This window comes from Corvus cornix, chromosome 4A (genome assembly GCF_000738735.6).
Source record: "Corvus cornix cornix isolate S_Up_H32 chromosome 4A, ASM73873v5, whole genome shotgun sequence".
Lineage (NCBI taxonomy): Eukaryota > Metazoa > Chordata > Aves > Passeriformes > Corvidae > Corvus > Corvus cornix.
Genome location: NC_047058.1, coordinates 6,088,510 through 6,109,684, shown reverse-complemented (window position 1 = coordinate 6,109,684; position 21,175 = coordinate 6,088,510). Strand labels below are relative to the sequence as shown.

At 38.6% G+C, this 21,175-nt stretch overlaps 1 protein-coding gene across 3 annotated transcripts in view; it reads left to right on the top strand.

Annotated features, from left to right (window-relative positions):
- The window catches only part of PCDH11X (protocadherin 11 X-linked), a 438,889-nt gene that overhangs the window by 52,408 nt on the left and 365,306 nt on the right, over positions 1-21,175 (top strand). For 2 of the 3 annotated variants that reach the window (XM_010402753.3, XM_010402756.2), the window contains exons 3-4: positions 12,660-12,707; positions 15,780-18,266. In XM_010402753.3, coding sequence (XP_010401055.1) covers positions 12,660-12,707; positions 15,780-18,266 — 2,535 coding nt within the window. The remainder of the gene's footprint in view (positions 1-12,659; positions 12,708-15,779; positions 18,267-21,175) is intronic. The other variant, XM_010402754.3, reaches the window with a different exon arrangement.

Below are 21,175 nucleotides of genomic sequence, written 5' to 3'. Positions count from 1 at the left end.
ACCTTATTCCAAATCCTCCACCCCATTTACCCATTTTTCTTGCTATCCAAAATATCGAAGTGTATGATTCTTTAGAGAAGGTTTTTTGCTAGAATAAAAATATTGCTCAGTAGTAATTTGTCTGGAGAGATCTGAACAGACAAGTGGTCATCTGTGAACATTGTTTTGAAGAAGTCACTGGGTCTGAGCTTTAAAAGGGAAAACCAGCTGATTTGCATTCCTACAGCTGTGATTTAGTGTCTGTGAGGAGATAAAACTCTGCCTCTGACTGGTGGTAGTGAGTCAAGAGTCAAGGTAATTGCCTCTTGTTGGTTGATACAAGGCTCCTTTAGGGTGGTTTATGGCATTATTGCTGTAAAACTGTCAGGTTCCGTTATCCTGACATCCCTTTGGGGATTGAATGAGGACTGGAGGAGAAAGTCTTGCTTCCAGGCACAGCGAGTTCAGTGAGTTAGGCTGAGGGACAAGTTGGTGTCTCTGTGTGCATTGGAGGCTCTGATTTTCTCACTAGCTGTCACGAAACAATAATATGTAACGTAGCATGTTTCGGAGTGGGGAGGATGATGGACTCAAGCTGCGAGGCACGAATCTGTCAAACGCAGAGCTCCGCTTCATCTGTCTTAGCTGAGCACTCTTTTGCTGATGTCCAGACGGATCAGTTCACTGCTTAGCACAGATGTGGGGATGCTTTCTGAGCACAAAAGGCTCAGGGTTTGTTTACACGCTCCATGTGTGTGGCAGCACAGAGAAAGGGATGTTTTCCCAGCAAACATCGAGAAAACAATTGTGTCACTCGTATGAAATTGCCAATTACATGATCTATAATGCTCTCAATGGATAACCACAACAAAAGGGCTAAAATACGCCTTCTAAATGAAATTATACTTTGGTTTGCATAGATGCATGCTATTTCAAGCATGCAATGCCACGTGAAGTTACAAAAGGTAACGAAAGGGCACTCAGGACAGATTATGCTGCACCCTTAATCTTTCTCCTGCCTCAAAATCTACCATATTTTAAAGGTGTCACAGTTTTGTACATCACAAAGGAAAGAGGTAGGAGCCTTTTTCAAATGCTGTAGAAGTTACTGCCATGGTGCTGAGGCATTATTTTTACATATTCAGTGTCTTTATCTGTGATTAAAGATACTTCTCTTTGGCCTTTATTTTATCTTTAAAGAATGACCTGACACAGGTGTCTGAATTTCAGACCATTTATTTATAAATTATGTAATTGCATCTGCTTGATAAACTGGTCATCACCAATGTATCCAACAGGATTTAAACTTTTGTGGTAATTTTTATAGTTTAAAAGTTTGTCACTAAACTCAAATCTTTTATTTAATAAGAACCTTATTACTAAAGTCAGCAATAGCTGTCACCATCCAAGCATGAAATATATTACATTTGAAGACCATTATTTTTTCAACCAAATTAAAAACAATTATCACAAATTCTATGAGAATATCAACTAATTGTTACTGCATGTACTGTAAAATTGTAAAAAAATCCATTGTAATTCTTGTTTCAGAATAATTTTGCAAGGTTTATTTGTTTCTGCTTCCTTTACTTATGGTAATGGATTCATCAATGCATGGCTTACTTGTATTTTAAATGGCTGTCATGAGAAACCGCAAATTAGGTTTCCAGCAGATCCTAGTATTATTCTGATAATTAAAAATTCCAACTTATTAAGGAATAGCTGTCTTTTTTCACATGTACTTATGAGGTTATCAAAAAATTCTACTATTTTCAAAGTGCTGAGTGAAGAAAAGAAAAAGAAAAGGTGAATTTTAATTGCAAAAGATTTTTCTTTTGTCCAGCTCACTTTTCTAAGACCTCTTCTTTTGGGAGGGGTGAAGATTTGAAGATTTCCAATTTTTAGGATATATTTTGAAAATAGGAGAAGTTGTTTCAGTTTTTCCTGGTTTAAGTTGTCATAAAATACACAATTAAAATATTAAAGTAGCTTTTATGATAATAATGTGTTCTTGATTTTCATTTTACTTTTAGCTTTCTAATATTGGATTTTAGTAATAAAGATTTAAATAATCCTAGCTAGTTCTCCCCCAAATACACTGTATATAATTCTTTCCTTTCAGGGGGAAAGAGCTATCAAAGAATATATTTAAATCAAGTGTCAGCTATGGTTCATGGCACTTAACTGCATTAGTACAGTTATTTTTATTCCTGAAATAAAGGTGTATTGCAAAATAATTTATATTCTCTAACCCAGAAACATAATTGGCCTGAACACTTCAGTCCCATAGAGCTTTTGAAGCTGGGACATGTAGCAAAGACTATTTCAGACAATTCTGAAGAAACAAAAAGAAACATTGCTAAAAGGAATGAATTCTGAGTCATCAGCTGTCAGTATTGAAATACATTTTTCTCTCATTGTGCTGTAATTGCTGGCTCTATTAATGTGATGTATTCTTGCTTCAGTTATTGCTGATGTTCCAAAGTTGAATAATTGTAGTTTTTTCTCTGCTTTTTCAAGCAAATTGACGTTTTCTGGGTTTTTTTCTTTTCTTTTGAGTCAGGATATTCCTCTGTGCTTTTCAGACTGGGATATTATGTGGATTTTTCACTGTGAGAATACATTTTCCTCTTCATTTTAACCCCAGCCATATAATTTTTATCCTCATTTCCATTAGGGATTTTTCAAGATAATTTGTTGCAGCAGACTTAAAGGTATAAACAAATGAATAACTTCTATATTGTTCCTCATCCTGTTTCCCATCTAGTATCAAAAATAGTACTCTGGCACTTATATATATGTTTTTGTGAGTTGGACTTCGTTGGGAAAGCCAAGAAATATTGTGAATACCATAATTTGAAAGTCAGTCTTAAAAATAGACCCTAGAACACTGATAGAACTTTCCTGCTTTCCAGTGTTGCCCACTTTTTATTGTCTCACATAAATGAAGTATTCGTCCATGGTGAATATCCAAGATACTTAACTATGCTTGTACAGTATCACAACTTGAATGAGTCCCTTGAAGTTTCCAGATTACCTGCTTCCCTGTAAGATTCTACATTAATGCTTATTTTTAGACTCTGAGGTATTTCAGTAGTCATCCCTCCCTCATAAAAACCTGCCATTTGAATAATTCAAACCTTCAACTGCCAGCGTCCTCCAGAGCTCCAGCAGCTCCGTGTCTAAGTGGACCTTTGGCAAGGCTAAAGAGAAAAACCTGTTAGTGTGTGTTTTAATATCTGTTTTAATATCTCCTTCTGATAGTTTTATTATTCATGTTTTGAAGTGCATTATGTTAAAATGTTATGACCTTTCTGGACACCTTCATTTATCATCTGAGCAGGACTTTGGTCTTTTCAGTCTTTGCTTGTTGCTGTTTTCAAAGTCTGTGGCTTCCTCACAAGGGGAAGAGGAGGGGCAGGCACAGCTCTCTGGGCCTGACCTAAGGATGGCCTTGCAGGATGAGAATGAGTTTCCTCTGATCTTGTATCAGTCTCCAACATTTGAAATCAGATGCTTGGGAGAGATTGTAAGAACAGCACCAGCATATTTTCCCAAGCTGTTCCTGAGCTTCTGCTGATGCATCACTGCCAGTTTGAGGCTCACAGATTTCTTGCCCAGCAGTGGTGATTCTGATAGTCTTGTCTGTCTGGGTTTTTGTTGGTTTTTATTTTTTTTTTAATATGTGCAGTTTTTCCAGAGGTATTTTGAACCTATTTGTAAAAATTCTAAATTTTAAAATTTAATTGTTCAGAATATTGGCAAAGCTTTAGATACTACGATGTGTGATGATCACTTGTTTTAATTTCTGCTTACATCAGTCCACTGGTGGCATTCTTATACTATGAAAACAGCTCTGTCTGTGAAATGTGTTTTGGATGCAGGGATAAAAGAATTCAACTTTGTTACTTAACTTAAAAATGTATACAGTTTTACAGGCTCATGGGGGAGATCAGAAACTGGGCAAAGACATTCTCCACAAATATGCATGCCCATTGCATTACATGAAGTAGAAATAAAATTAATTTGGTTTATATTTAAAATGTGTATATGCTTGAGCTAAAAGGGGAGTAAAGGTCGGACATACAAAACTTGTTCTGCTATGCAGTGGCAGAAAACTTTGCACTACGAAGGAATATGGTTTTCTCCTAAGTTTTCCTGTGTTAAGGAATTGGAGGAACAGTCAAGCCTTTTTCAGAAGTGAATTTGCCTTTGTGGAATTAAAACCTGTGTGGTTTTATCCTTCCACATTATTTGTTAACTTTAATGGCAACTTCAAAATTATTTGATGATGGAGTGTATGATTCAGGGCTCCAGCTGGCTGAAAATCTCTGTCCCAGGCTTGAAACCTTTCAGTCAATGGTGTGTCTGTGGCTGTTGAAATCCTATCTTAACATCCAGAGGGCTGGAAGAAATGGTAAAACCATCAGTCTCCTCATCACTCTTGTAATATTCAGATAATACTGAAATAGTTCCTGCAAACAGGAGTGAAGTCTTTCAGAATCTATTTTGAATATTGTTTTAAGGTTTAACTGCATATTTGTCACAGCACAGCATATGCTTCAGGCTACTGAATTTCACAAGCAAGGTAGCAAAGAAAATTCCTTTTTTGTTACTCATTGCCTCTAACAAAGACCTGACTAACAGTTATCCACAATGGATTTTTTTTCCCTTTTTATTTTTTTTTTCTTTGTATACTTGTGAGTAGAATAAGTTTATCCATCAGGAAAGGTTTTAGTAGCTTGTATTATGTTGATCAGGAGCTTCTGCCATGATTTGCATTTGAAATATTGAGCATCACTGTAAATCAGGAGACAGAAGTTCCTGCTGCAGTGCTGTGTGCACCTGGATCTGGCATCACTGAAAGCTAAAGAGATGCTTTACTCTCAGTATTACTGTGGAATGATGGGTTGGCTTTTCCTGCTGGGCAGCTGTTGGAACTAATCAGATTGTGCCTAAGAGCATAATAAGGAAAAACTTTAATAATGCTTAGCCCTCTTGGAAGCTCAGTGGCTTCAGCTGTCACACTCACTTTCAGTAATTTAGGTTTGCTGTTTTGTTAAAAGCCATAACGCTGGATTTCAAAACAGATTTCACTTAATTTTACATTTCACCATGGGTGCTTCCACATATAACCACAGTAGGCCTCTTCTTGTGTTACCAGTAAAGTTAATTGAGTGTGGAAGCAGAGCTTTGACTCTGTAGGTAGAGTGCATAAAAAATATAGTTTGATGGTGTCACCTGAGGATTTGAAGATAGTGCTCTATATTGTGAATCCACGTAACAACAGAAACCTATTTTATTGTAGTGAGCAGATTTCTGTGAGCAAGTTGACTCAATCCTGTCTTGGAGAGTACTTGTTTTGTGTTCTTCCAGTGTCTGTGAACCTGATGTCTAATGACAGATGTAGTATTTGGTAGAACATCCTAGGCATGTTTTAAAAATAGTAACATGCCCAACTAAATTTTTGACTTCAGAATCAACTCTGTGTTTAGCTCACTGCTTTGTAAACATAATAAACTGAATTTTTGTTCATAGCTTAATACCTTAATATGCAAGAATCCTAACAATATGCTAAACCCCTTAAGATAAAGAAATAGAAAGTAATTAAGTGGACAAATCAAGGTATAGATGAAGGCTTTGTGTATAAGTTGAAAATTGTTTAAAGACTGTTTAAGATAAATTGTTTGAGCTGTGCTTTATTTTCCATGCTAATGGTCATTTTCCCAGATGATGGACATAAGTTAATATATTTTGCTGGATTTCAGGATGAAATATTTTAATGGTTTTGGTTTGGTAGATTTGGTTGTTTACATCATGTTTTTAGAATATGAAGGCTAAACTTCACATTGAATTATTCAGAGCATGTTACCATCCCCAGAGGTTGCTTTCTCCCAGGCCTTTTCCCGGTTCCAACCTGCGTGTGGCTGAGAGATGCTGTCTTTGCTAGCAAGTGTCTCAAAGCTGGATGAAGGCTCTGGGCACTGTGCTGGGTGTTTAACCGGGGGTTATGATCAGAGTGGAGCAGTTGGGAGGAGTCCGGGGGAAGTTTTCACTTCTTGTTTGCCACCCTGACACCTTCCTGGCTGAAACCCCAAAGCTGTTCACGTTTTTCACAGAGGAAGAGGCCTCAGGTCCAATTTTTGTGTGTGCCTATTACGGAGTTTTATTGTACCACAAACAATATGTGAGCTGTTGTTTGGGAACATCTGTTTTAGGACAGTGATTGAATTCACCTCAGGAAAGTACTTCACGTGGACCCAGACCTGGGAAAGCTTGGTTTTTCCCTATGACTTGGGTTGTATGAGTTACTGGGCAGAGATGGCTTCGCCTAACTTTGTTTAATTTGCTTTTTCTGGAATAGCAGAGTTTGTGAGAGGGCAGTCACGTTGCTAAATAACTCCTGAGCTTTTACTTACTCTGGCATTAACCTTGCTGTGGACGTACACCCATCACTCACTTCACTCCTAGCGTTAACCGCTCCGCGTTCTTCCCCATGAGCTGTGGGAGGGTTTGTCTCAGTTCACAATTTATTGGAGGATTCATGCTACCTGGTGAGACTAAGCTAGATCTTTGCAACAGGAGATGGGTATTATATTTACCTTTTCAAGCTGGTGTTCTTCATGCTTAAATATTGGCTTATGTGTTCTATGGTCTTACGTTTTTCTTTGATTATTTTTTTTTCCTTTTGGAGGAAAAATCCCTGCCCATTAGCCATAATTTTTAGTGTATATTCATGACTGAACTGCTATTAGGGAATATAAACAGTGAACAAAAATTGAGCAGAAAAGCTGGAGGGGAATGATGGGTGTTTGGTGTTTCCCTTGTAAACATGCCATTCCAATATTTTAAATTTATTTTCTTGCTTGCAAATCAGTTCTATCAATTCCATCTCTGATTTTAAGACCGAGAAGTAGTTCAAGTGTGTTCAATTAGAGTGAAATTGGAATTTTATTTTTGTTTTTAGAAGGGAATATATTTTTGAGTAAAACTATATATTGAAGTATAAATCAAATACACTTTTAAGATTTTTGATCCCAAACTCACAGGGAAGCATTTTCTCAGAATATAACTCATTAACTGGAAGCTCAGAACAATTTATTTGCTAGAACTTTCAATACACACAGGTAGCAAGAGATTTCTTTTCGAAATTGACTTTCAGACTCGAGTTGCTGCCTTACAGTAAGGAAATGTTTCTTCTTTTTTATCTTGCACTTGTTCTAGTGAGTCAGATAAATAGGAGTCAACTGGAGGAGGAAGAATTTCTCTTCCTGAGAAACCTAGCACCAGAAAATACATTTTTGGTTTATCCCCTACTCTTCTTGATCAGTATGGTGAAAAGAGTTTTATTCACTGAGTTTCAGAATTCGGTGTCTCTGGAATATTTTTAGTAGTGTCACTCTGTATGTCTTCTCAGCTGCTGTCTCCCATTTATTACTCTGAAATTGCAGTATTATTTATTGTCTTCCCATGTGCACTGAAGTGGCATCTTGCACTTGCATACGTCACCTACTTTTACAGTTTAATGTGGGAATCTCACTGTTATTCTCTGAGAGTAATAAAAAAAGGATAAGTTTTCATTCCTCGAAAAAGTATAGCTTTATTTCTTTCAAAAGCAAAACTGATCCTGTGGCATTTAAATGTCACACACACATACTCCTTCTTATTTTGATTTTTACAAAACCCGGCAGAGTGGAGGCCTTGAGAGAGGCTTATGATCAGGTCATTTCTGCAGTATTTGTGACAGGTCTAGAATTCCAAAAGCCTGCTTGTGGAAGCTGGAGGAAATCTGTTCCAAGTGGAGGATGTAAACTCTTTTCTGCTAGAGTGTTTTTCTTCTCATCCTGTTATATTTTTGCCCACATGGGTTGTGAATTTTCTCCATTAAGACTGGATTTTTTAATCAACATTCATAGAGCAGTGACACATGGACATTAAAGCGCCATGCCTGCACATGAAGGAATGTCCTTGTGTTTTCTGGAAGTGCGCGGGGTTCCATGTATGTGAGAGATGCTCCTGCTATTCAGATGAAAGTTTTGTCAGCAATTTTTCCTAGAAATGTAAGCATAAAGGGAAGATACTGTGATTTTGCTTCCAGCTGAACTTTAGTTTTGGAAGGGTCTTAGGTCAAAGAAGACAATCATGCTAAACAACTTGTTGGAAAAGCAACAACGTCACAGGTTAGAATATGGGTTTGTCTTAATGAAGGTGCCATGTGTTTAAAGATATCATAGACTTTGAATTTGTGTGTATGTATGTGTAAGAGGGAATGAGATTAATTTAATGAAATGAATTTTTAATTTAATTAATGTTGATCTGCAAATATTTGGGCTCCTTTTCAACAAAGCACAAGGATTTCAGTCTGTTTTATATTTTGTTATCCCATTTGCCACAAACCGAATCCTCATGTACCCATGACCGCCAGTTTCCACTGAAATCGCTGCAAGCTGGGGATGCTGCACAGCCCCTGCTTTGGAGCAAAGGAATTTTCAGAACTGTCTGGGCTGTTTGTGTTTTCTGGTGTACAAGTGGCTGTCAGTTTGAATCCCCTCTGCCTGGCAGTGCTGATGTGCTCACGGAGCAGGTCGTGAGCGGGAGGGCACAGCGGGTTCACCCCGCGCCAACACCAGCAGCGCTCCCCCCAAGCTCCAAATGTGCCACTGGGAGCTGAGACACTGCCTTTGGCTGTTGAGGCAAAATGAGGTTGTGATTTAGGAGCTGTTCTGAGCAGCAGTGCAGAATTGTTAGTGCTTCCCTCCAAAGGCACAGTGCTGCGTTGGAGGCTTGTACTCATTTATTTCTCTTTCTCGCAGGTCCTCGGTTCTGTGCCTGTTCTCAGCTAGGAAATAGAGCAAATATGTAACTGTCACCTTGTATAATGCAAATATCAAAATTCACTTGTTGGATGTATTGTTACCTGATATAAATCCTAATTTTTTTTTTTTCCTTCATTATATATCTATAGTGAGACTCCAAAGGCAGAAACGTACTGAAAGGCAAGTCAGACGTCTGGAGCTTTATCATGGGAATTCAGAGCAAAGCTCAAACATGTTTAATACCTTAATCTGAATATCCTCAGGGTGTTGAAAATGTAGCTTTTTGTTCAGTGGGATGTCTGTGAATATTTCTGAACAACTATAATGGAGGAGATTAAGAGGGGAGGTTGCCTCCCTGGTTGTTACCTGCAGCTGTTGACCTCCCTTGTTTTGGTAAAAGTGTCTCTAAATGAAAGAACTTTGCTTGAAGTTTAAAACTCTAAAGTCTAGCTCCCAAAGTTACGTTATAATGCTTGGTTTTTAAAGTTCAAAGTTCTAAAGTTTAATTTTAAACATGATTGTTAACTCAGAAATGGCTGCCTTTTTCAGACCAGCTACAAACTTTGGACAATTGATAAAAGTGTCTCTGTACTTCAGTTTCCCATCTTTAGTTAGTGTACAACTATTTATGTAGCAGGAGTATTGTGAACATAAATTCCTTGCAGTTTTGTGGTGCAGCTGCGTATTTTTCTGAAATATGTAATTGTATGTCTGCAGTGCATTGTGAAAGACCCCTCAAGTAATGGCCCAGTTCCTTGAAAGCCATTTCTTGGTAATTTTGTGTCCTGTTAATGCAGCAGTCTGGGTTCACCATTACTCCCACCCTAGTTTGTAGAGGTGGATGAAGTGAATTTCTATTAAAAGAAAATATACAGGTTTCTGTTTTGCTTCAGGTTTTGGTTTTGTTTGCTTGGTTTTTTAAATTTTCATCCGTGTTTGAAAAGATAAATTAGACTTAATTACGAACCCACAAACAATTCAACTTGAAACAACATTTCAAAGGCCAAAGATGTGCTATAGAAAGAGAGTTATTCATGAAATCTGGTGCAGTCTTGAAAATGTGAAGTGTATGTGGGTTGCCAATTTCCAGCTCCTCCTGTTCTCTCCCTTGTAAAGCTTGTAGTTAAAAATATTAACACTTTTAAAGTATGGAGTTTCAGGCTTGCTTAAAGTGTAGACTGAAGAAATAAGGCCAGCAAATAAAAGTAAATAAATTAAAAATATAGTTTTCCCTGTCTCTGATTGTTTCTCCTCAATGGAGGTGAACACGATCCAATAAACATGGTCTGACAATTGAATGCCAAGAGCTGAGTAGGATGAAAAAATGTTCCATCTCAGAAAAAAAATATGCCTATCTCATATCTATCTATCTTAGAAAATAAAGTTGACAATGTTTAGAACATGACAAGATTGAAAAAGGCTCCTTACAAAAGGGACCAAGTATTCCAAAAAAGTTTAAGGAGACTCCAGCAATGCAATTCTTAGGACTGTTTAAGTGTTGTTGTAGCAACATTAAATTTAACATTAAATTTATATTTCCAACGAAGTAATTTCCTGTAAATTAGGGTAAACCTCCTAGATTTTGTTTTTTCTTTTCTTTTTCAGAAAATCAGTATTAAATGTATTGATTGTCCTCATTTTGATTCCGTGTTGTACTTTTTACGTTCCTTTCCAGCATAAGATAGTTCATTATTGTCCTTATGTTCTGTTGATCCCATCCACAGCGTTGTGCTTGCTGCCTGCTTCACGGGACAAGAGCTGCTTTGTGTGTGGCTGTGGATCTGGAGAGAAAATTTTGGCAGCATTTTCCATTTATAGGAGCTCTTATGTAATTGGAGGAGGAAAAGTAGCAAGTTATGGTGTAGACACTGCTAATAATATGATGTCCTCAACTTTTACGTAGGAATGGAGCTAATTAGGATTCTGAATGCCGAAAATGCACTTCAGGTTTATGCATAATTGGCTGCTTCCAAGTCCTGTTTCTACTGTGGTTCTGAACCTGAAAGTTCAGTTTATTCCAAGCTAAACTTTTTTCTTGCTTTGAAGGAAACCAATGGAAACAGTGCCTGACACTGACAGAAAACCATAAATTGAACAAAAGTCTTAAGAATTTTGGCCTACAAATTAAAAGGCTGCATTGCTTTGACAAAGAGAGTGTTTCAAATCTGTAAGCAACTCTGCATCTGCTGAGGTCTGCATTATAAAAAACTTCTTACCTTTGTAATGTCATTTTTCTCCTTTGAAGTTCTCCCATTCAGTTCATAAGGTAACTGCTGGTACTAATGACACTTATTTCCAGTAACTTTGGGTTGTAAGCTGTGGGATGTCATGAGAGGAGTGACTGTGGAGTCTTTAAGCAGGACAGCTGTCCAACAAATGGTAATTTTCTAGAATGTATGGACAGCAAATTGCACACTGTGTGAGTAATAGCAGACAAGGGGCCTTTATGAGAGCTGCACACTTAGGGTAGTTTGGATCTGAGTGCATTCATATGCACCCATTATAGACACATAGATCCATTATCGCCTACCATGTGGAATATTTTGTGTTTAAGGCTTTAACTTGGCTTTGGCAATTCACAATTTCACAACCAAAGTAGCACCTTTGAAAGAAAAATGCAAGTTTAGTTTTCAGCTTTTATAGAAAAAGTTGTCCACCGTGTAACTGTGGTCTGTTTTTCTGCACTAGGAACTGAAGTTGTGCTGCTGTGCTCTCTCCTTTGCTGATAGCACAGTTACAGAGCAGTTCTGTATGTCTTGACAAAAACAGGCAAGGAAAAAGTGTCTGGGACCCATCTTGTAGTTCTGCAGAAGACCTGCAAAGATTGTGTTGTTCCATGTGAAATAACCAGCAGTTAGCAAACCTGCATTATTTTCTGGACTTTCTGAAAAGATTTTAAGGTCCTCTGGACTCAAAACTACTTTCCAACCAAAGGTTTTTAATTAAGTGGTTACTTTAATGAATTACTGATTTACTGATGAGAAGCCAATCTTTTAATCTTTTTATTTTTCTTCCTTTTTTTTTTTTTAATAGGATTGTTAACATGTGATAAATGTGTACTTCTAGTGTGTTGCAATAGCCATTGAACTGAGTTAGTGTAGAATATTAGTAAAAGTTTGAGCTGTGCATGTAGTCTGGCCCTTGACTTCTGTTTAGAATTCAGTTGAGCCAAAGACATCACTTGATGTGTTTGTCATTTACAGTGCATGGAGTATGGATAATAAGTGTAGGGTGAAGCTGTAGACACAAAACAATGAGCTGTCTTTGCTCCTGTGGCTTTCTCTGGAGGTTCAGAATCCTCTTTTGAATGAAGATTGAGGACAGTGTTGATCTCCCCTTTGTCAGCTAACAATGGATCCTTGTTAGGCACAATTACATAATTTTTATGTTTTAAGGAATGATCACTGGTAGCCTCTCTTAATGTGAGTACTTTGTATCACAAGCAGTTGGGTTTGTATCGTTATTTAGCACAATATTCTTTCCCTTCCCCACTTCTTTGAGAAATTCCTGCCTTCTGCCAGCTTACTGGTCTGCAAGTGTAAGTCCATAGGACGTTTTGAACACATTGGAGCATCTGTTACCAGCATTAACCAGAAGCTGGTCTGTTTTCCCATTCTTCCCAACAATGTCCAGGCAGTCAGTACCCCACAGATTTAACAGGATCCTGGGATGAAATGCTGTGATACTGCCATATCTGTGTGTAGACTTTTGGTGCACTTTGTCACATCCAGCCCTGTCTGTAACACTTAGAAGCTGCTCTAGCATATCACACTACGTGTCTGTGTGTCATTGATTATGTATTTATGAAACCACCTAAATGCTGCAATTTTTAAAATACTCTCTAATTTTTTATTCACATGACAGCCCAAAACAGCTCCGAAAAGGACATTTGGATCCATTACAAATGACCAGGTAAATATACAGTAGGGAGTGTTCAACATGAAAGTTGCATTATTTGAGAGACTGTGTGCATAAATCCATGGAAAAGGATGTTATGAAAATTGAATAAGGTAACAGAGCTTCTTACTGCCCTGATAAAGGATCTGGTTAGCAGGGTCAGAACATGTTCAAAGCTAATCCAGGCTCTGAGATAGGCATAACCTTGGTTTGCCTCCTATAGTTAGTGTTTAAACAGTATTTTTAAGTTTAAAAAGTCAATCGCTCTTATTTCTCACCCCCATTCTTCTGGGGTAGAGATATTGATGCAGCAAATTATTTATACCAGCCATTTTAATGGCCAAAGGTACTCTGGAACTGTTAATTATCTGTTATGCTTTTCCAATGGATTCGTGCCCTCCCCAGTGTGCACAAATCCTTCAGGACACTGGGATAATGTGGTGACTGAGGCACAGTTCAGTCCAAATTGAAATCTGACCCTAATGGAATTTTTATCTTCACAGTCCTAATGATGGTAAAGCCATTTACTTCAACATCAATAAATTAATCCTGAAGGTTTTTCGTCATATTTCTCATTTTAGCTCTCAATGTCTTTGCTCATAATGGAGAGAATTAGATATTTATAATCTTAAAAATATATTTCTTGCATGTTTCATCTTTTTTTTTTTGAGTGTTTAGAATGCGAGAACTGTCTGTTCTTAGAAAATGTGTTTGTTAATTTGCAGCATGTCACACCTAACCTTATCTCTTAAATAACGTGAAATAGTGTTGCTAGAACTAAGAGACTTCTACTTCTCTGTAATGGTTTTTCTGTGGTTTAAAAAGATGTCTAAACCTGTAAAGAATAAGAAGAAATAGACATGGATAATATTTCTTTCCACAGAACATTATTCAAGCATTAATAATGAACTTGGAAGTGATCTTTGCATTCTTTGCTGTTCTCTAGTCACTCACTGCTGGTGATGGGGAGCTAAAGCACCATTTTTTATATCAAACTCATATGCTGTGATGCAAAACCCCTCTCCCATACTTGATAAGAAAAGCAGAGATGGGCACACACATGTACAGCCACGTGAATTCAAAGTCTGTGTGAAGTTCTTGTTGTAGTTGTGGGATCTAATGACAGAATAATCAGTGCCCATCTGTCAACTTGTGTGCAAATAGAGAAGTAAAGAGAGCTGACAGGTTGCTTTTACTCTGGCTTCTGTTACTTACTTTCCTCTGGAATCTATGTTAAAGCATAGAATATATAATTTATAATTTCCTAGTAATTATGAAATTTATTGCAAATAACTGCTAGCCAGATTGAATACGAAGAGGAAACTCTTGCTCTGCTTCCTATCAACATAGAATTACCAGTCTAAAATTTACCCTAATTGGTTCAAAATATATATCTTGATTTAGAAACAATTTGCAGGTCTTACATTTTCATGCCTTCTGCTAAAGAAGCCAAATCTGTATTTGTTCTATTACTTCAAAATGTGTTCCAGTTTACTTTGTACTGTCCCCAGTTGCAACTTAATGTTGTCACAAATGCTGTGCAAGTGGCACAGTAATTTTGGATATGTGGATGAATAGTTCTGTCTCATGAAATAAAAGATTGCTTATGTAAGGTCAAAATCTGGCTTTGAGGAAACAAATCAATGAAAGAGTCCAGCCTCACCCAGGAGTGTATAGAAGCTATAAATGCAGTCAGTTAATGATGGGTAGCAAGATACAGGGAGTACAAATCTTTTGCAACTAATGAGAAATGAGGAACCTTGAACACTGGGAACATTTTCTTTTGCTTTCTTCTGGAGTGTCTCAAACCAGTTTAGAACACAACTGAACCCGGTCCGGTGGAAGGTGTCCCTGCCTCTGGCAAGGGCTTGGAATGAGAGGATCTTTAAGGTCCCCTCCAGCCCAAACCATTCTGTGATTCCGTGGCAGTTACCTGAGTGAGGGTGAAAGATGAGCAGAGTAAGCAGAGAAGGAACAGTTGTTCATTATTACAAATAGGACACATAAAAAGAAAGTCCTAATTAGTCCACAGTTTTATTTTTGCCTTCTCTTTTCTGGTCATCCCATGCATTCAGCATCAGCCATCTGCCTTCTAGCCCTGCCCTTATGGAAGATGTGGCTGGAAAACTGCCTTTACATAATTCCTCTAAGTGGTGAGATAAGAGAAAAGAGGGTAATTACAATATTCTTAATTCCTGTTTGTCTGAAGAGACAGCAGAAGAGAGAGGGAATGTAGTTCTAGATTCCAATATTTATTTTAGCAGATTTGTCAGCACTAGTGTTTTTTAAAAAGCTGTGTTTGTGCAATATATGGAGCATTTTGGTACCGTTCCAGAGATGTTCAACAAATCCCATGAAAAATATTGATCATTTTCAAATTGATCTCGCAGTTCTGTGATTTTTTTTGGAATGAAAATAGATCTTTTTTCACTGGGATTGTACTTTCACTACAAATATAAAACATACAGTGATGAATGCAGGAATATTTTTAATGAGTTTTTAAATATATTTCTCATGAGCTCTTACGATTTAGTTTTGTCTGTATCATCAGACACCTGAATTATGTAATAAGCACTTTTTCAGTGATGGTGTTGGGGGTTTTTTTTGTGCTAATGGTTTCAGATCATGTCCAAAGTTGCTCCACAAACAGAAATAATCCCTTTGTCTTTGATGGTTTCCTTGAAATTGAATATTGGTATAGGTCCTCCAGTGACTGAACTTTGGCCTCATTCCTCATTTCCACACTCACTCATACAATACAAAATCTGAATCACATCTGTCCAGGAATTTAATAGCTTTTCTTTAGAAATAGAGAATCTGGATGAAAAAAATCACTATCACTCCCACATTTCCTCTTTAGTTTCTAGAGTATCTGTTTATTGCTGTGTTTGCTCTGGAGCTTTCTTTAGTTTCTGGAGCTTAAAGCAAAATCAGATGTTGAAAAATAAAGATAAATATAAAAATGTATATTCCTGTATAGAGTATATGTATAAATATATATTCCACGACAGTTTCAGAAAAATAATGTGGTTCTTTTCTGTTTAAATACACTGTCAAGCTAAAGTGTGTTCTTTCTGTGTCTTGTAGGGTCAAAATGTATTTGGTCTTGACATAACTGAGACACCTGAGGGAGATAAGTGGCCTCAACTGATTGTCCAGCAGATCCTGGATAGGGAGCAGAAGGACACCTATGTGATGAAAATCAAAGTTGAGGATGGTGGGAGCCCCCCGAGGTCCAGCACTGCCATCCTGCAGGTCACAGTGACCGATGTCAACGACAACCGCCCGGTGTTCAAAGAGAACGACATCGAGGTCAGCGTGCCAGAAAATGCCCCAGTGGGCACCTCTGTCTCCCAGCTCCACGCCACCGACGCAGACCTGGGCTCAAATGCACAGATCCACTTCTATTTCAGCAATCAGATCTCCAGCCTGGCCAAAAGGCTCTTTGCCATCGATAACACCACTGGCCTCATCACCATCAGGGAACCACTGGACAGGGAGGAATCTCCTGTGCACAAATTAACTGTTTTGGCAAGCGATGGCAGCTCAACGCCATCAAGAGCAACAGTGACTGTTAATGTCACAGATATTAATGACAATGTCCCATCTATAGACACGAGGTACATCATCAATCCGGTGAATGGGACGGTGCTTTTGTCTGAGAAGGCTCCCCTTAATACAAAAATTGCGTTGATAACAGTGATGGACAAGGACGCTGATCAGAATGGGAAAGTTACCTGTTTTACAGACCACGATGTCCCTTTCAGGCTAAAACCAGTGTTTGATAATCAGTTTCTCCTGGAGACAGCCACATTTCTAGACTATGAAGCGACACGGGAATATGCCATCAAAATTGTGGCTTCGGATTCGGGGAAGCCTCCCTTAAACCAGTCTGCAATGCTCCTGATCAAAATTAAAGATGAAAATGACAATGCCCCAGTTTTCACACAGCCTATCATAGGTCTTTCCATCCCTGAAAACAACGCTCCTGGTACTCAGCTAACCAAGATCAGTGCTACGGATGCCGACAGCGGGCGGAATGCTGAGATCAGCTACATCCTGGGTTCCGATGCGCCCCCAATATTCAACCTGGACCGCCGTACAGGCATCCTGACAGCAGTGAGAAAGCTGGACAGAGAAAAGCAAGACAGGTACTCTTTCACTGTGCTGGCAAAGGATAATGGGATGCCACCTTTGCAGACCAATGCTACCGTGACGGTGTCGGTGCTGGACCAGAATGATAACAGCCCTGCTTTCACACATAATGAATATAATTTCTATGTGCCAGAAAACCTGCCCATGTATGGCACAGTGGGGCTTATCACAGTTACGGATGCTGATGCGGGAGACAACGCTGCGGTCACTCTCTCTATCTTAAATGGTAGAGATAATTTCATTATAGATCCACTTACTGGTGTAATAAGACCTAATATAACCTTTGATAGGGAGCAGCAGGGGTCATACACTTTCCAGGTGAAAGCAGTGGATGGAGGAAGACTGCAGCGTTCCTCAACTGCCAAAGTGACCATCAATGTTGTTGATGTAAATGATAACAGGCCTGTTTTTGTTATTCCCTCATCTAATTATTCCTATGAGTTGGTCCCAACGTCAGCCAGCCCAGGTTCTGTAGTTACTAAAGTCTTTGCAGTTGATAATGACACGGGAATGAACGCAGAGCTCCGCTATAGCATCATAGGTGGGAACTCCAGGGGCTTGTTTACCATTGACCAATTAACAGGCAATATTACTTTGAAAGAGAAGGTGATTACATCAGATCATGGCTTGCACAGACTGGTGATCAAAGTGAATGACCTGGGACAGCCAGAGTCTCTTTACACGATAGCTCTTGTGCACTTGTTTGTGAACGAGACGGTCACCAACAGCTCCTATGTGCAAGAGTTGGTGCGTAGAAATATGGAAACTCCAGTTGGCCAGAACATTGGGGATGGTGAGATAACCCCACAGACCAATGATTATGTCAAGATCATCATTGCCATTATTGCAGGCACCATGACAGTTATTCTGGTAATTTTTGTTACCGCTTTAGTCCGGTGCCGCCAGACGCCCAGGCACAAGGTTGTCCAAAAAAATAAGCAGAGTGGTGAATGGGTTTCCCCCAACCAAGAGAATAGGCAGATCAAGAAAAAGAAGAAGAAGAAGAAGCGCTCTCCAAAAAGTCTCCTCCTCAACTTTGTGACTATTGAAGAATCTAAGCCTGATGACCCTGGCCACGAGCACATAAATGGCACTTTAGACATTCCCGTAGAGCTAGAAGAACAGACTATGGGAAAGTATAACTGGGCCACCACACCAACCACATTTAAACCTGATAGCCCAGACTTAGCAAAGCACTACAAGTCTGCTTCTCCGCAGCCTACCTTTCAAATTAAACCTGAGACTCCTGTACCCCCCAAGAAGCACCATGTCATTCAGGAATTGCCTCTAGATAACACCTTTGTGGTGGGCTGTGACTCACTTTCCAAGTGTTCATCCAGCAGCTCGGACCCTTACAGTGTTTCTGAATGCAGCTGTCAAGGAGGCTTCAAGACCCCAGGCCCCATACACACCAGACAGGTAATGGAATTTTAAGGTGCTTTCTTCCTTCTTCCCTCCTTACTTTGCCAATCCTATAACTCTAGTTTGAAGTGCTGCAAGATAAATTCTCCTGCAAGGAGTAAAAGTCTGAAAGTTCATATTCCATTGAGGTGTTGCAAAGTAAACAATTCAAGCTTCCTCAGCGGTAAGGGAGAAAATGAGAAAGGAAAAGAGTGTTGTCTGTGAGGAGACTGAGCAGGCAGAGATCCCTCTGGTGGTATCCCGACTGCAGATGGCAGCATGGCACTTCCCGCCTCGCCGCGGGACCTCGAGCAGCTCGGGAGGCGCGGGGGGCGGTGGGACTGTCCTCTCCAGTCTGGTGTGCTCGAGGATCGAAGCCATCCAGGCCAGGTGGAAAGCAATAAAGCTTTACAGGAGCTCATAAGTGGTTCTTAATATTAATGGAGTCTGGAATTGCAGCCTTCATTTGGGCGTAGCTTTGCTTCAAGGTCTCACAGAAGCGGGCGAGGATTTTCCTCCGAGAGTTTCAGTGCCATTTTCAGACTGGAAGGAGCATTAAATCTGGTGGAATGACACAGCTGACAGGCAAAGTTAGGGAAAAATTAGAAGCATCAGCATAATTGATCTCACTTATTTGCTGCTCTGCCTGATAAACTAGGTATTAGCTTCATAGAAATGCAGTACAACAAAGGAAATGCCTAAAGAATCCTCAGCTTAATATTAAAAATAAATTGAGAACTAAAATACCCCTTATTCTTCAAGACTCCACAGAAAAGCTTTAAGTCACTGGAGATAGAATCTAGTGTTTATCCATATTCTGAACAGTTTAATAAAACTTTTCTGTTTTTCTGTTTACTTCTGTTTCTTCATAAGTATCACAAAGTTTTCAGGGGGGATAGTTTTCTACTTAAACTTTAGTTGGTCAAGGAATTAATCAAACTAACATGTACTTCAAGAGTGCTTATTATGGATAATACATTTTAGCTTGATAATACATTTAACTTAATGTATTCATTGGGAACAAATCCTCAGCATGACTAAGTTGTTAATGTTCTTCCTCCAGCTGAATTTTTTTCTGGGAGGTTTGTTTTACTACAGCTGTAATGATAACAACATGCATAAAAAAAGCTTTGCATTAAATGCAGTCATCATATCTTTGAAAATTTCAGGCTCTGTTGTTTATTTTATTATATTTTGTTCCCTTTACCAACACAAATTTGTATGGTAATCTATATCACTATGTACAGCATTTCTTATTCAATATATTTCAATGCGTTAAGTTACATTACATATTAGAAAAGCCTCTTGCCAGTTTGTTCATCTGTTTGAACTCCCGTCACCGAGGAGAGGGCAGTGCTGTTTTCAGCATTTCTGTAGGCCTGATCTAAGTGATTTCTTTCAATGGAGTTCTGGTACAGTTCCTGTGAGTCAAAAAGGTTCTGCCACTGTCTGCTGAAACACACTTTGTCATGCAGTAATGCAGCTAACAAAGAAAGAAAGCTCATGACTCTCAAAGTCCCTTCTATGGCAGTAAAAAGCTAGAAAGCAGAATGGAAAGCAATTCTCTTCTGCAGAAGTTGGTTGGCGAAAAGGAGCATTTCTTTTTATCTGTTACAGGGGTTCCTATCTGGAAAAGCAGAATAGAACTGTGGGTTTTTTTAATGCTCACTAGCTGATATTAGCTTATCTTCATAGAGCTTCGCCTAACGTTGTTAGGAATGTATGCTGAATAGATAAGAAAAGAGATTACTGTTACAATTTGTACTGATTTTGTTAAAATTACAGCTATCCTTATTTTAGGCATATTTTTCTGCATGAAAGTGATAACACTGTGTGGAGGAAGGGTAACTAATCATCACAATGGCCCTTTACACTTATTTGGATAGAGTGTTTACCTTCAAACACATGAATTCACTTTTTTTTTTTTTTAAAGATATATATATATATAAATAATTTCATGAATGAATTATTTACATAAATTGAGCAAGAGAGGCCACTAGAGGAAATCCTTTGTGTTGTGTTGGACTGTGAAATGAAAATTATATTTCATGGTAAGTAAAAATGAGTAAAGAATTTCTTAAAGCTCAATGGATCTTTTAAAATCAGTCTCACTCCTGGCTCTGTGTGTTGTAACCTGGATAGTTTTGTCTGCAGTGGGGCTTTGGAAGGTGTCTCAGGACAGGCTACCTGAGAGTTGTCTCTGTTAGCCTATAAAACGAAGAAACAAATATAAATACAAATAATCCTGAGGCACGGTGCTCCAGTTGTCCTGCTGTCCCACCACCCTTCAGCCTCAGAGACCAACAGATTTTCGTGGTTCAGGATGATTTTGTGCCAGGCACTCTCTGAATTTGCAGAAAACTGTGGGGCAAGCTGGAGAACAGAAAGACAGTTCAGTTAAAGGGAGATGTGCTAGTTTGAAGAGTGAAAATAAGATGCCTGATACAAGGGGAAAATAGAATCATTTATCACTTTTACCTTAGTGCAGCTCTTTTACAAGGCAAAAGTTCTCTGAAGGAGCCTGAAGAAGATTCTGTTCACTGTGAAGTGTCTCTTCAGTTTGAGGACTGATATTATTATAGGCTGCGCATCTCAACTATTGTTAGTTTTGTCCATGCAAGACTTTCTACTCAGATATTTGAAATAATACTGTGTTACAGCTAAAAATATATGTTTTCTTTGGAAGCTCTAAATTTTGTGTCTGTCTGAATGGTATTGATTCAGGTCTTTAAAGAAAGGAAAGTATGCCTTTGCTTTACTGCTAAATTTGTCTAAGTGGTCTATAAAATGACAGAAAGTCATTATAACAGTCATACGCAAAAAGCATGCAAGCAAAGATGGAGAGATTTTTCTGCTAAAAAACCCCAAAATATCTCTTTAGTGGTCATGTGGGCAAATAAATACAGCAGTGCAACAGCTGAAATTTT